Genomic DNA, 16,287 nt, shown 5'->3' with positions numbered 1-16,287 from the left:
CTAAATAGTCCTGATACATAAATTCATTACATGCAAATGTAGGTAATGAGAATGCCTAATTTTTTTTTTTTAGACAAAAGGATGTTATGATTTTTAGCTTACATTGTATTATACAAATAGTGTATTGCTATATCAAACACAATTGCATATCGTGACAAATTGTTATTTATCACTACTGTCCCAATATCAATATAGCCTCCCCTGGGGCCTTATGAACAGGATGGGGGGTATTTATCTTTAATGATATGTAGAATGCCTCTCTAGCTGTCTGTTCACTGTATTTTGTATTATACTGTCATCTCAAATTAAAATAAAAGCAACAGTTTGACTGGCATATACATTGAAAGGGTGCTTTTAGCCCTGTTGTACCCAAATCTGTTTGCTTAATATGTTAGCCAGACATGTATTGCCATTTTGATTCCAAATGCAACACAATAACTACACTCACAGTACAAAGTCCATTGTCTGACACACTGTCAGTGCACACAACATGATAGTAATAGAGGAAAATTATTTTTGTAAAGTAACTGACGCTGTAAGGAAAGGAAAAGAAAAAAATAAGGTAAGTAAACAGCTTTGTTCAGGACTTTTATTCAAATCTCAATTTCTTCTTCAACCGACATAAAGATATTTTTCAGAAGACCTCATGCTGCGGCGGCATGTAAGTATTTTTGCAAAGATGAAACGACAGACAGCTTTCCATTTCTAGCAGAGATGGAAAGCATGGAAATAGACGTTCTTTTCTTTTGAGCATAGGAGTGTAGCTGCGGGAACAGGCCGCCTGTGTGGCGCTGTCCACCCACGTGGTGCTGAAACGCTCACTCCACTCTGGCTGCTTTCGGTCTCCCCCTGCTCATGGTTGAGTCCTTTGTTGCAAGAGGATCACGCAGTCTTTTACGGATAAAGAGCATTTTAGCTACTAATATGAATATTAGTATAATTCTTTTGTTTTAAAAGGCCATAATTATAACTAAAATGTGTATAGCTCTTAAAAATGGTAGTTGATCTTAAATGTAGAATAATTTTGCACTTTCATTAATAACCTCCACGCACAATGCGCCCACCTGCTCAAACGTTGGTACTGCTGCGCTTCTCTCTGTCGCCACATGACGGCACACATTCATATTCTTTTTAAAGCAGTTCTGTTTGAGAACAGCTTTTGCACGCAGACACACAAACAAACATTAGAGGATAGTAGAAGATAATAATTATCATCATCATCATCATCATCATGATAATAAATAACAATACATTTATTAAAAATACTATAATATTATTATGTAATAATAATAACAACAACAACATTATTATTATTATTATTATTATCTCTTGTTTTTAGATATGTAGTGGCTCCTCCAAATCACTTTAACTTGCCTTACACGTACTAGCCCTTTAAGATATTGTAATAACTGGATTGGTTGAAGAGAAATGTACAGTCGACCAATGAGGTACAAGCTTAGACAAAGAGATCCACTCCCTCCCACTGCTGTGGCATCTTTCTGCGCTCTGAGCACAGAGAACGCATGAAATACTCATTTTTATCAAAAGGACCCCTTACACTAAATAGGAATATGCCATCAATATACTTTCTGGGATTATGCCATTGTTGTGAATATTTTGAAAGCTTGAGAAAACTTGGATAAATCGTCATGATGATGGATTCTCTATTCTTTTTGCGGAGAATTTGGTGGTGCTGTGTCTTTATTCTTCCTTGGAGTACAATAGAAGCGCAGATTCGATATACAATTCCAGAAGAGCTAAGAGAAGGATCTGTGGTCGGAAATATCGCTAAAGACCTCGGTTTGGATGTATCTAAGATTATAGATCGTAAACTACAAATAGCATCTGAGACTGGTAAGCAGTATTTCGCCGTGGATGTGGAAAAGGGTGATCTTATTGTGAATGATAGAATTGATAGAGAGGGTTTATGTGGATATAATGTCCCGTGTGTTTTGCCTCTTCAAGCCGTTTTAGAGAATCCTTTGCAGATGCATCGGGTTGAGATTGAAGTACAAGATATTAATGACAACACGCCTAATTTTAAATCTAATGAGCGTATATTGAATATTCCAGAATCTATTAATTCAGGTGCAAAATTTCTCTTAGAAAGCGCTGTTGACTTAGATGTACAGTCCAATTCTTTAAAATCATACAGTCTGAGCAATAATGATAATTTTGTTTTAAACGTGAAAACTCAAGATGCAGTCAAAATTCCAGAACTTGTGCTAAAACAACCTCTTGATCGGGAAAAACAGGCTGTTCATAAGCTAATATTGACAGCAGCTGACGGAGGGAATCCAGTGCGCACGGGCACATGTGAGATCACTGTTATCGTTTTGGATATTAATGACAATGCTCCTGAATTTGAAAAACCATTTTACGAAACAGTTGTTGATGAAAACGAATCGAGTCACAAAGAAATTATAGGAGTCAGGGCTGTAGATTTAGACAAAGGGTTAAATGGAGAGATTGAATATTTCTTTGCAGACCAAACATCAGATACAGCATTGTTTAATATTAACCAACAAACTGGTGTCATCACAGTTAAAGGACAGCTGGACCATGAAAAAGCAAGCTTGCATAAATTTGATATAGTTGCAAAGGATAAAGGAAATCCTCAAATGGAGGGCCACTGTAGTGTAAAGATAAAGGTTAATGATGTAAATGACAACGCACCTGACATAATCATTACTTCCCTCTCAAGTCCGATTCCTGAGAATTCCCCAAATGGCACTGTCGTTGCTTTAATTAGTACAAAAGATGCAGATTTAGGAGAGAACGGGAAAGTTAAACTTACGTTGGCCCCTGGAACACCGTTTAGATTGAGCTCTACAGTTTCCAATCATTATGCACTACTTACCAACGGTCCTTTAGACAGAGAGACTTATTCTGAATATAAAATTGAACTCAAAGCAGTTGATGCTGGTTCGCCACCGCTTTCTAGTGTAAAAACATTCATAATCGGCATTTCAGACGTTAATGACAACCCTCCAATGTTCACTGAGAAGTCTTATACGGTTTACGCTAAAGAAAACAGCGCTCATGACTCAATATTGTGCTCAGTCTCCGCCCATGACCCAGACTTGGGCGAAAATGCTAAAATCTCCTACTCCATTTTGGACTCTAAGGTTCAAGACGTTCCCGTATCTTCGTATATCTATATAAACTCAGAAAACGGAAGTATATTTAGCATGCAGTCATTTGATTACGAGAAAATCAAAGTGTTTCAGATCCTCGTTCAGGCTAAAGATCACGGCTCTCCATCTCTGAGCAGCAACACCACTGTTCATGTGTTTATTTCGGACCGAAACGATAACGCACCTGCTGTCATTTACCCGTCCATATCCATGGGGTCTGTCACTCATCAGAGGATGCCTCGTTCTGCTAAAGCAGGACATCTCGTTACTAAGGTAACAGCAGTGGACGCGGACTCAGGTCACAACGCCTGGCTGTTCTACAGACTCGCGGAGGCCACGGACGCGTCTCTGTACAGTGTGAACTTACATACGGGAGAGGTGAGGACTAAACGCGCTGTTTCAGAGCACGATGACTCCTCTCAGAGACTGCTGATAGAAATAAAGGATAATGGAGAACCGATCCAATCCACCACAGTCACAGTGGATATACTGATAGAAGACGGGTTTCATGAGCCCATCTCAGACTATAGAGAGAAAACTATCGAGCCCAACAAGAAAACTGGCAAAATCACTTTGTATTTGATCATATCTTTGGGCACGGTATCGGTTTTGTGCCTATTGACAGTTTTCACGTTGATTGTAAAATGCGTTAAAAACAGCATTGGCAGTTCAAGTTGCTGCGTCAGGCGAACTGATTCTGGATACAAGAACTCCAACAGAAACTTGCAGATCCAGCTCAACACTGATGGGCCCATTAAGTATGTGGAGGTTCTGGGAGGAGACATGATGTCTCAGAGTCAGTCCTTTGGCTCGTATCTCTCTCCAATGTCAGAATTCAGTGATCTCACCCTCGTTAAGCCCAGCAGCACCACAAACTTTACAGACACGCTAAACGTGCTTGATGCGTCATTACCAGACAGCGCGTGGACGTTCGAGAGCCAACAGGTGAGCGCGTGAGATTTTGTATAGTATTTTTATGTATGTACTATTATTTAGGATATTACAGCCACTACTGATACCATACGTAGGTGACATGAATTACTCTGTCCACTTTACAACTTTCATAACCAATGAAAAGAACACTACATTCTCATTAAAATAGCTATAGCTTTGTAGTTTTAATAGCTTTGATGAATGTTTTGATCATGGAAGCCTTTACTTTTACACCGATCTCTACACTGATACTTGATGCTGACTGTATACACTATTCTCCGTTTTGTAATTTTATCCTAATATCAACATGTGTGCGACTCAGTCAGTCGAAACATATTACTTGATCTAGTTTTGTACCTCAGGAAAATAGTGATTAGTGCCATAGTTTATGTTGAAAATCCAAGTTTTTGTGAATTTGTTTTTTGTTTGTTTTTTTGGAGTAGAAATATTGTCTTTATTTAAAGATAACTGATAAAACTAAATAAATTAAAATAAAATGTGTAATAATAATAATGCTAATAATAATGCTAATAATAACAATAATAATAATAATAATAATAATAATAATAATAATAATAAACTGTTGAAAAAAAAATCGTCCTTTAAATGTAAAGCAATGAAAGACTTGTATGTATTCTGTATGGGTGTTGAGCTTGGCTTTGCCCTGTCTCTTTAAGACTGATTCATGTGACTGGAGAGCACTCATCCAATAACTGGACCGCACTGTACAAAGGGATCTACTCCCTCCCCCGACATAAGGCTGAAAACCATTACGCACAGACCTGACACAAAATGCACTGCACTCGCTGCAATGTATTTAACAACGGAATATAATCTGAGATTCTATACATTTTAAAACGTTGTATTATTTTCGTGAAGGCTTATATGCGTAAGATGAATGTCAGGATACTGGAATCAACGATCATTTGTCGCGTTTGGAAATGAGGACTCAAATACAAAGGCGAATTTTGCTCTGGCGAGCGCTGTGGCTGTTGTGTTTCGCCGTTTTGTGGAGCGATACAAAGGCGCAGCTTCGTTATACAATACCGGAGGAGCTGAAGGAGGGATCTCTTGTTGGAAATGTAGCTAAAGATCTCGGTTTGGATATATCTGAGATATCTAATCGTAAATTACGGATAGCATCTGAGTCTGGTAAGCAATATTTCGGTTTGAATTTGAGGAATGGCGAGCTGCTTGTGAATGAAGTAATAGACAGAGAAACCCTGTGCGGACAAAGCGCGAGTTGTGTGTTACCAGTTCAAGTCATAATCGAGGATCCACTCCAGTTTTATCGCGTCGAGGTGGAAATACAAGATATTAACGACAACTCTCCAATATTCTTGTCAGAAATAAACACAGTTGAGGTACCAGAGTTAACATTAACTGGGGCTAGATTTCGTTTGGAACCTGCTCAAGATCCTGACGCTGGAACGAACTCCTTGCGCACTTATGCGCTTAATAAAAATGAACATTTCGTTATGAACATAAAAACCGATAAGGATGGAACAAAAGTACCAGAAATAGTTTTAGAGAAAGCTGTCGACAGAGAAAAGCAGTCTGTACACCATCTAATTTTGACAGGAATTGATGGGGGTGATCCAGCGAGGTCAGGAACCACACAGATTTCTGTAAAAATTCTTGATGCGAATGATAATGCTCCTGTGTTTGAACACGAGTTATATGAGGTTAAAGTGATGGAGAGCACAGTCCCGGGTACAATGATACTTATTGTAAAAGCTGTTGACTTGGACGATGGTGTAAACGGTGAGGTTGAATATTCATTTGCGGCACATACACCTGAAATAATTCAAAATTTGTTTTCTATTAATTCTGTAACAGGTGAGTTAGTCGTTTCCAAGCCTCTTGATTATGAAACCAGCGCCTCATATAAAATTGACATACGGGCTAGAGACAAAGGTTCATTTGCAATGGAGGGACACTGTAGAATCCAAGTGACTGTTTTAGATGTGAATGATAATGCACCTGAGATCATCATCACCTCCTCACCCAAACCTGTGCGAGAAGATGCGTCCGCTGGGACCATGGTAGCCTTAATCAACGTTAAAGATTTAGATTCAGGCATAAATGGAAACGTAACACTTAGCATGTCACAGGACACCCTTTTAAATTAAAGCCAACGTTTTCAAACCATTACGCACTGGTGACAGATTCACAATTAGATCGAGAAGAGTTTCCTAGATATGATATTGAGCTCAAAGCCTCAGACTCTGGATCACCTCCAATGATATCTAGTAAACTCATTACAGTTAATATACTGGATGTCAATGATAACCCCCCGTTTTCTCTGAACGTGTGTACTCCGTTTATATTAAAGAAAACAGTGCTCCTGGATCCATTTTAGCATCAGTAACAGCATCAGATCTAGATACAGGAGAAAATGCCAAAATTGTCTATTCAGTTTTAGATACTAATACTCAAGGCATACCTGTCTCTTCATATGTCTATATAAACTCTGAAAATGGTAGTATATTTAGCATGCACTCATTTGACTATGAGAAGATGAAGATCTTTCACATAATCGTGCTTGCTAAAGATCATGGCTCTCCATCTCTGAGCAGCAACACAACTATTCATTTGTTTATTTCGGACCAGAACGATAATGTACCTGCTGTCATTTACCCGTCCACATCCATGGGGTCTGTCACTCATCAGAGGATGCCCCGTTCTGCTAAAGCAGGACATCTCGTTACTAAGGTAACAGCAGTGGACGCGGACTCGGGTCATAACGCCTGGCTGTTCTACAGACTCGCGGAGGCCACGGACGCGTCTCTGTTCAGTGTCAATTTACATACAGGAGAGGTGAGGACTAAACGCGCTGTTTCAGAGCACGATGACACCTCTCAGAGACTGCTGATAGAAATAAAGGATAATGGAGAACCGATCCAATCCACCACAGTCACAGTGGATATACTGATAGAAGAAGGCGTTCATGAGCCCGTCTCGGATTATAGTATAAAAACTACGGAAAACAACAACAAGAAAAACGGAAAAATAACTTTATATTTGATCATTTCTTTGGGAACAGTGTCACTTTTGTCTGTTTTGACGTTGTTCACGTTGATTGTTAAATGCCTTAGAAGTAGCATCGGAAGTTCAAGCTGCTGTATCAGGCGAACCGATTCTGAATACAAGAACCCCAACAGAAACCTGCAGATCCAGCTCAACACTGACGGGCCCATTAAGTATGTGGAGGTTCTGGGAGGAGACATGATGTCTCAGAGTCAGTCCTTTGGCTCCTATCTCTCTCCAATGTCAGAATTTCAGTGATCTCACCCTCATTAAACCCAGCAGCACCACAAACTTTACAGACACGCTAAACGTGCTTGATGCGTCACTACCAGACAGTGCGTGGACGTTCGAGAGTCAACAGGTGAGCGCGTGATTTTTTTTTTATTTTTATTTATTTTTTTTAATATTATAGGCCATTATTGGTGCCATTATGTGTAAAACGAATTATTCTAACCACACTCTAAAAAATGCTGGTTGTTTTTTTTCAACTTAGGTTGGGTTAAACTTGGGTTATTATTATTTTTTAATTAAATTTTAACTCAAAAAGTTGAGTTAGTCCATATTTGACCCAAAGCTGGGTTGAAACAAATCCAGCCTTTTTTTTTTTTTTTTTTTTTTTTTTTTTTTTTTTTTTTTTTTAAAGAGTTCACTTATAAATTCACAAACATATTTGCATCAGTATGACAGTAATAATTCTAATGCACAAACAGGAAACTGCTTTAACATAAAACTTGTAAATAATACTTTAACACTTGCAATACTTAATAGAATAACTCATAAAAGTGATATTCATGTGTTACATATCTGAGCGTCCATATGTTTCTATGCAGCATCCCCATAAAGAGTGCTGTTTTTAAGAATACTGATTTCAGTTTTGCAGTATAGTATTTATGTTAAATATCCAATCTATCTGCATTTGCTTTTAAAACGAAAACTTGTGGAGAAAAAAAAAAAAGTCGTTTAAATGCAATATGACCGATACATATGACCTGCATGTATTCTGTAAGGGTGTTGAGCTTGGCATTGCTCTGCCTCTTTAAGACTGATTCATGGCTGTGACTGGAGAGCGCTCATCCAATAACGGGACCGCACTGCACAAAGGGATCTACTCCCTCCCCCGACATAAGGCTGAAAACCATTACGCACAGACCTGAGACAAAATGCACTGCACTCGCTGCAGTGTATTTAACAACGGAATATAATCTGGATTTCTATTCATTCTAAAATGTTGCACTGTTGTCGTGAAGGCTTACATGCGTAAGATGAATGTCAGGATACTGAAATCAACGATTATTTGTCGTGTTTGGAAATGAGGACTCAAATACAAAGGAGAATTTTGTTGTGGCGGGCGCTGTGGCTGTTGTGTTTCGCTGTTTTGTGGAGCGATACAGAGGCACAGCTTCGTTACACAATACCGGAGGAGCTGAAGGAGGGATCTGTTGTTGGAAATGTAGCTAAAGATCTCGGTTTGGATTTATCTGAAATATCTAATCGTAAATTACGGATAGCATCTGAGTCTGGTAAGCAATATTTTAGTCTGAATTTGCGGAATGGCGAGCTGCTTGTGAATGATATTATAGACAGAGAAACCCTGTGCGGACAAAGCGCGAGTTGTGTATTACCAGTGCAAGTCATAATCGAGGATCCACTCCAGTTTTATCGTGTCGAAGTGGATATCCAAGATATAAACGACAACTCTCCGAGTTTCCTTTCAGACACAAAACATATTGATGTATCAGAGACCACGCTAACCGGAGCTAGATTTCATTTAGAGCCTGCGCAAGACGCAGATGTAGGGTCAAACTCTTTGCGCACATATGCTTTAAATAAAAATGAATATTTTGTCCTACATGTTAAAAATGACAAAGACGGAACTAAAGTTCCAGAAATTGTTTTGCAGAAAGCACTTGATAGAGAAAAACAGTCTATACACCATCTGATTTTGACAGGTATTGATGGGGGTGATCCAGCAAGATCAGGCACCACTCAAATTACTGTTAAAGTGTTGGATGCGAATGACAATGCTCCTGTATTTGAACAAGATTTATATGAAATTAAAGTGACTGAGAACTCTGCTCCAGGTACAATCATTCAGATAGTAAAAGCAATTGATTTAGATGATGGAGTAAATAGCGAAATTGAGTATTCCTTAGGATCTCTCACACTAGAAGCTATAAAGCAATTATTTTCCATTGACTCGGATACTGGCGAATTAACTATATCAAAGAGTCTTGACTATGAAATGAGCTCCACATATAAATTTGACATACGCGCCAGAGACAAAGGAGCGCCTGTAATGGAGGGACATTGTAGAGTTCAGGTGAATGTTTTAGATGTGAATGATAATGCACCTGAGATCATAATCACCTCCTCACCCAAACCTGTGCCAGAAGATGCGCCCGCTGGGACTATGGTAGCCTTAATAAATGTTAAAGATTTAGATTCCGGGATAAACGGAAACGTAACGCTTGGCATTTCACCTGGCACCCCTTTTAAATTAAAGCCAACATTTTCAGATCATTATGCAATAGTAACAGATTCACGATTAGATCGAGAAAAGTTTCCGACATATAATATTGAGCTTAAAGCTTCAGACTCTGGATCATCTCCAATGGTATCTAGCAAACTCATTACAGTTAATATATTAGATGTCAATGATAACCCTCCTGTTTTCTCTGAACGTGTGTACTCTGTTTATATTAAAGAAAACAGCGCTCCGGGATCAATTTTAGCATCAGTAACAGCATCAGATCTAGACACGGGAGACAATGCCAAACTTGCCTATTCAGTTCTCGGTACTAATACTCAAGACGTGCCCGTCTCTTCATATGTTTATATAAACTCTGAAAATGGTAGTATATTTAGCATGCACTCATTTGACTACGAGAAAATGAAGATCTTTCACATAATCGTGCTTGCTAAAGATCATGGCTCTCCTCCTATGAGCAGCAATGCCACCGTTCATGTGTTTATTCTGGACCAGAACGATAATGCACCTGCTGTCATTTACCCGCCCACAACCATGGGGTCTGTCACTCATCAGAGGATGCCCCGTTCTGCTAAAGCAGGACATCTCGTGACTAAGGTAACAGCAGTGGACGCGGACTCGGGTCATAACGCCTGGCTGTTCTACAGACTCGCGGAGGCCACGGACGCCTCTCTGTTCAGTGTCAATTTACATACGGGAGAGGTGAGGACTAAACGCGCCGTTTCAGAGCACGATGACTCCTCTCAGAGGCTGCTGATAGAAATAAAGGATAATGGAGAACCAATCCAATCCACCACAGTCACTGTGGATATACTGATAGAAGAAGGCGTTCACGAGCCCGTCTCGGATTATAGTATGAAAACTACGGAAAACAACAACAAGAAAAACGGAAAAATAACTTTATATTTGATCATTTCTTTGGGAACAGTGTCACTTTTATCGGTTTTGACATTGTTCACTTTGATTGTGAAATGCCTTAGAAGTAGCATCGGAAGTTCAAGCTGCTGTGTCAGGCGAACCGATTCTGAATACAAGAACCCCAACAGAAACCTGCAGATCCAGCTCAACACTGACGGGCCCATTAAGTATGTGGAGGTTCTGGGGGGAGACATGATGTCTCAGAGTCAGTCCTTTGGCTCATATCTCTCTCCAATGTCAGAATTCAGTGATCTCACCCTCATTAAACCCAGCAGCACCACAAACTTTACAGACACGCTAAACGTGCTTGACGCGTCATTACCAGACAGCGCGTGGACGTTCGAGAGCCAACAGGTGAGACTAATAAGACTGTTGCTATATTCAGAGCTGTCATTTGTATCTAAATCGCACTGGCTGTTTTGCGAGTTCACATGCCTTTTTATTTATTTATTTATTTATTTATTTATTTATACTACCTGGGGAAAAGAGGATAATCGAGTCAGCTGTGTGTTTTTGAGGGTGCGTTTTTCTGTGGGATAAAGGGTGCTGAGAACAGTACATTTGGCATATTTCAGAACCACATCTGTAGACAGCGACACGATGAGAACATTGATACTTTGCTCAAATAGAAGGCAATTTACTTACAAGTTGCTGATATTCTTATTGGTCATTAGTGAACGCAGCTAGTTACTTTGGAGAAAATAATCGATTTAGTTTAGTTTAGTTCGATTTAGTTTAGTTTTGTGGATGCATGAATATAATTTTATTTATTTATTTATTTATTATATTCATGCATCCACAAAACTAAACTAAATCGAACAGTCTTTTTTTTTTCGTTTATTTTCTTGTGACTATACTCAACAGCAGCAGACAGAAAAAACAGTGCACATTCGCCTTTAAGAGTGACTCTGCCCTTTATTGGACAGCAGCGCACTATGTTCTGCGCCAATGAGGTGTGAGACTATACAAAGGGATCTACTCCCTCCCTTAGCAGAAAAGGGCTACAATGAGTGATAGGAGCTGTAGAGAAGGCGAACAGACTCGCGGTTATGACGCTGATCACCACAAAACCGACCCAGCGATCGAAATGGAATTGCGATTTTAATAAAAGAAGAAAAATTACGTTTTTGTCTGGATATAGGCGAATCACTAATTAATGGAAACATTCAAATCACTGTGGAAATGAGACGCATTCGAGTGTGGAAACAGGCAGCGCTTTTGCTGTTTGTTTTCTCTCTATTATGGAATACAACTGGAGCTCAAATTCGCTACACTATACCAGAGGAGCTAAAGGAAGGATCTGTTGTTGGAAACATAGCAAGGGACATTGGTCTGGACATTTCTGACATCGCTAATCGTAAGTTACGGATAGCCTCTGATTCTAGTACGCAATATTTCAGTGTGGATACAAGGAACGGTGAGCTGATAGTCAATGGTAGAATAGACAGAGAGGCGCTCTGTGGACAAAGCGCCAGTTGTCTGATGCCATTACAACTGGTTATAGAGAATCCACTGCAGTTATATCGTGTTAATATAGAAATACAAGATATAAATGACAATGCACCGAATTTTCACACAAAAGACAGCATTTTGAAAATAGCTGAATCAGTAGTTGGGGGCGCAAAATTTCCAGTAGAAAGTGCCGAGGACTTAGATGTAGGTACCAATAGTCTCAAATCCTATGCTTTGAGTAATAACGCATTTTTTCGTTTAAATGTGAAAACACTTGAAGATGGTAAGAAGGTACCAGAACTGATAGTTGATAAACAACTTGATCGGGAGAAACAGTCTGTACATAAGCTAATTTTAACAGCATTAGACGGTGGCGATCCTGTGAAATCGGGAACTATTTTAATACAAGTAATAGTTCAAGATACTAATGACAATGAACCAAAATTTGAACAATCGCAATATAAAGCGTCTGTGATGGAGAGTACAGCATTTGGTTCAAGCGTCTTAACCGTAAAAGCCACTGATTTAGATAAGGGTCTTAACGGCGAAATACAGTATTTTTTCGGTGTACGTACACCAGATAACGTGAAGAAATCTTTTAATATCAACACTGAAACCGGAGAAATTACAGTTATTGGAAAACTAGATTACGAGTTAACAAAATTATACACGTTTGATGTCTGCGCTAAAGACAAAGGGAGCCCAGAGCAGGAGGGCCATTCTTCAGTGAGGCTGCACATCATTGATGAAAATGACAATATTCCTGAAATTATTTTGACATCTTTACCTAGCCCGGTGTCAGAGAACGCATCAGTCGGTACAGTTATAGCTTTAATCAACGTTAAAGACTTGGACTCGGGTGATAATGGCAAAGTAAATCTTACCATCTCCACTCGTTTTCCTTTTAGACTAAAACCAGCATTTGACAATCACTATTCTTTGGTGACTGGCTCACTTTTGGACCGTGAAGCTAATGCAGAATATGACATAGAATTAGTAGCTACAGACTCTGGTGTACCATCTTTAAAATCTACTAAAACTGTAAATGTAAAAATACTTGATGTGAATACAAGAACCCCAATAGAAAAAACCATTGCAGATCCAGCTCATTACACTGATTTAACTTCAAATCAGCTTCCAGGCCTGAAAACGGAACAATTTAAGTGAGCTCTTTTGTGGAAGCTGTTCTGTAGGAGGCTAAAGATCATGATGTCGGTTCATGTGTTTAGATTATAAGTCAGTCTTCAGAGCACGATGACTCCTCTCAGAGACTGCTAATTGAAATTAAGGATAATGGAGAACCAATCCAGTCTAGTACAATCACAGTGGATATATTGATAGAAGACGGCTTTCGTGAATCCATTTTAGACTATAGAGAGAAAACTATTGAGCCCAACAAGAAAACTGGCAAAATCACACTGTATCTGATCATCTCTTTGGCTTCCGTGTCTTTATTGTGTCTGTTGACGTTTTTCATCTTACTGGTGAAATGTGCGAGAGGCAGTAGAGGCAGGCTCCTGGGAGGAGATATGATGTCTCAGAGTCAGTCTTTTGGCTCCTATATCTCTCCAATGTCAGAATTCAGTGATCTCACCCTCATTAAACCCAGCAGCACCACAAACTTTACAGACACGCTAAACGTGCTTGATGCGTCATTACCAGACAGCGCGTGGACTTTCGAGAGCCAACAGGTGAGACAAACACAGATTTAAACAAGTTATGTTTATACATGCACTATTCCTGCGTAACTGACAGAGAGACGTTACTTTCAGCACCGTGGACAGCACATAACAACTAATAGAGTGTAACATTGCAGTATATTTTCAGCTTGTATTTTTTTGCAAAATAAAGCAGAACCATATAACTAGCTACAGCTGATTAACAATTCTCGGAGTTCACAGTAGATCTGTCTTTAAAGACTTAAAGTTATAGTTAAAAGTGAACTGGAGAAAATAAATGGGGATTTTACTTATAAGACCTGGTTATTTACAATGGATACTTTTTTATTGTCATAATTTTATTAATATATGCCGCAGTATAAATTGAAATTTCCTCTTATTGTTGATTAAGAGTAAATTTTGAATACACATCCGGTCATTTGTCCATTCTACAGAGTTACATGAAAATGTACATGTATATAATCTTTTTTTTATTATTATTTATTTTTTTTTTATATTTTTTTTTTATTTGTCTGTTTAAAAATATTGAGATATCTAGCTGCAATTAAATCTTCACGAATAACCCTTAGCCAGACGCCGTAGTCACAACCACAGAGGGCTGGGTATGCCTTTAAAAATATCAAACCCTCTATTGGACTAGTGAGTGCTCAGCTCTGAACCAATCATGTGTTAGACTTAACAAAGGGATCTACTCCCTCCCCCAGCCAAAGGAGGAGTACAATGATATGAGCTGTAGAGCGAGAGGAAACATGAACGCTTTATGAGGCTGATCACCACAACGAGGATGGGCTGAATAAATGTTTATTTCAAACATGGAGAACAGAATTATGATTTTCTATGGATATAAGACAAAGATTTGTTGACTGGAATATCTATCGCATTAGAGAAATGAGGCACAGGAGGATTGGAGGCTGGAAATGGGCAGCGCTTTGGCTGTTCGCTTTCTCTCTATTGTGGAATACAACTGGAGCTCAGATTCGCTACACAATACCCGAAGAGTTAAAAGAAGGATCTATCGTTGGGAATATCGCGAAGGATCTTGGTTTTGACATCTCAGATATCGCCGATCGTAAGTTACGGATAGCATCTGAGTCGAATAGACAATATTTTAGTGTGGATTCAGGGAAGGGTGATCTGGTAGTTAATGGCAGAATAGACAGAGAGACTCTATGTGGACAAAGCGCTAGTTGTTTAATGCCACTGCAGATCGTTATTGAGAATCCATTGCAGTTACATAAAGTTGAGATAGAAATACAAGATATAAATGACAATGCACCAAGCTTTCACAATAAAGACGGAATATTGAAAATTTCTGAATTGACTGCTCCAGGGGCACGATTTACTCTCGAAAGTGCCGAGGACCTTGATGCTGGGACTAATAGCCTAAAGTCTTATTCATTGAACAATAACAATTTTTTCCGTATAAATTTAAAAACTAACAAAAACGGTGGGCAAATACCAGAACTAGTGCTTGATAAACCTTTAGACAGAGAGAAACAGGCAATCCACAAGCTTACACTGACAGCTCTAGATGGTGGTAATCCAATAAAAGTCTGGCACATCTTTATTGCAAATAATTGTTCAAGATTTTAATGATAACGAACCAAAATTTGAAGTTGCTGCATACAAAGCATCTGTTTTAGAGAAAGCCGTTGTTGGTTCAAGTGTGCTCAAAATAAAAGCAACAGATTTGGATGAAGGTCCGAATGGTGAAATACAGTATTTATTTGCTGCGCACACGCCCGAACTTGTAAGAAATGTTTTTAATGTGAACGCTGAAACCGGCGAAATTATAGTATTTGGAAAGCTAGATTATGAGACTAAAAATCATATACATTTGATGTATGTGCTAAAGACAAAGGGAATCCAGAGCTGGAGGGCCAGTCATCGGTTCAAATAGATATCATAGATGAGAATGACAATCCACCAGATATTATCCTGACATCTTTACCAAGCCCTGTGCCTGAAAATGCAACGGTAGGAACTGTGGTGGCTTTGATTAACGTCAAAGATCTGGATTCTGGTAATAATGGCAAAGTTGAGCTAATTGTCTCCCCGAATGTTCCTTTTAAACTGAAACCAACTTTTGATAACCATTATTCGTTGATAACTAATTCATTTTAGACCGTGAGGTTCATTCTGAATATAATGTAGAAATACTGGCCATGGACTCTGGTGTTCCATCTTTAAAAACTATGAAGTCGATAAATGTTAAAGTGCTTGACGTGAATGATAACCCTCCAGTATTCTCACAGCCCTCATATAACGTTTACATAAACGAAAATAATCTGGCAGGTGTTTCATTGTTTTCTGTATCTGCGACTGATATTGACCGAGACAAGAATGCTATAATCACTTATTCAGTTCTGGATTTAAGTTCAAATCAAGTTCCAGCATCATCTTATTTTTATATCAACTCTGAGAACGGAACTATTTACAGCATGAGCTCTTTTGATTATGAAAAAATGAAACTAATCAGCATTGTAGTGCAGGCTAAAGATCATGGCTCTCCATCTCTGAGCAGCAATGCAACTGTTCATGTGTTTATTTCGGACCGAAACGACAATGCACCTGCTGTCATTTACCCGTCCACATCCATGGGGTCTGTCACTCATCAGAGGATGCCCCGTTCTGCTAAAGCAGGACATCT

General features: G+C 39.0%; 1 protein-coding gene and 1 pseudogene across 1 annotated transcript; both read left to right on the top strand.

Moving 5' to 3' along the window:
• LOC127171682 (protocadherin beta-7-like) overlaps positions 1-16,287 on the top strand; it is an 83,027-nt pseudogene that overhangs the window by 47,159 nt on the left and 19,581 nt on the right.
• On the top strand, positions 4,673-7,455 carry LOC127171689 (protocadherin gamma-C5-like). Its single transcript, XM_051120487.1, is given in 3 exon segments — positions 4,673-6,185; positions 6,188-6,367; positions 6,370-7,455. Coding segments are annotated over 3 exon segments (2,343 nt in total). The 5' UTR covers positions 4,673-5,011; the 3' UTR covers positions 7,359-7,455.

This window comes from Labeo rohita, chromosome 10 (assembly GCF_022985175.1).
Source record: "Labeo rohita strain BAU-BD-2019 chromosome 10, IGBB_LRoh.1.0, whole genome shotgun sequence".
In the NCBI taxonomy this organism is placed as follows: domain Eukaryota; kingdom Metazoa; phylum Chordata; class Actinopteri; order Cypriniformes; family Cyprinidae; genus Labeo; species Labeo rohita.
Note: the sequence above shows the minus strand (reverse complement) of the source record. Positions and strands in the feature narration are given on the sequence as shown.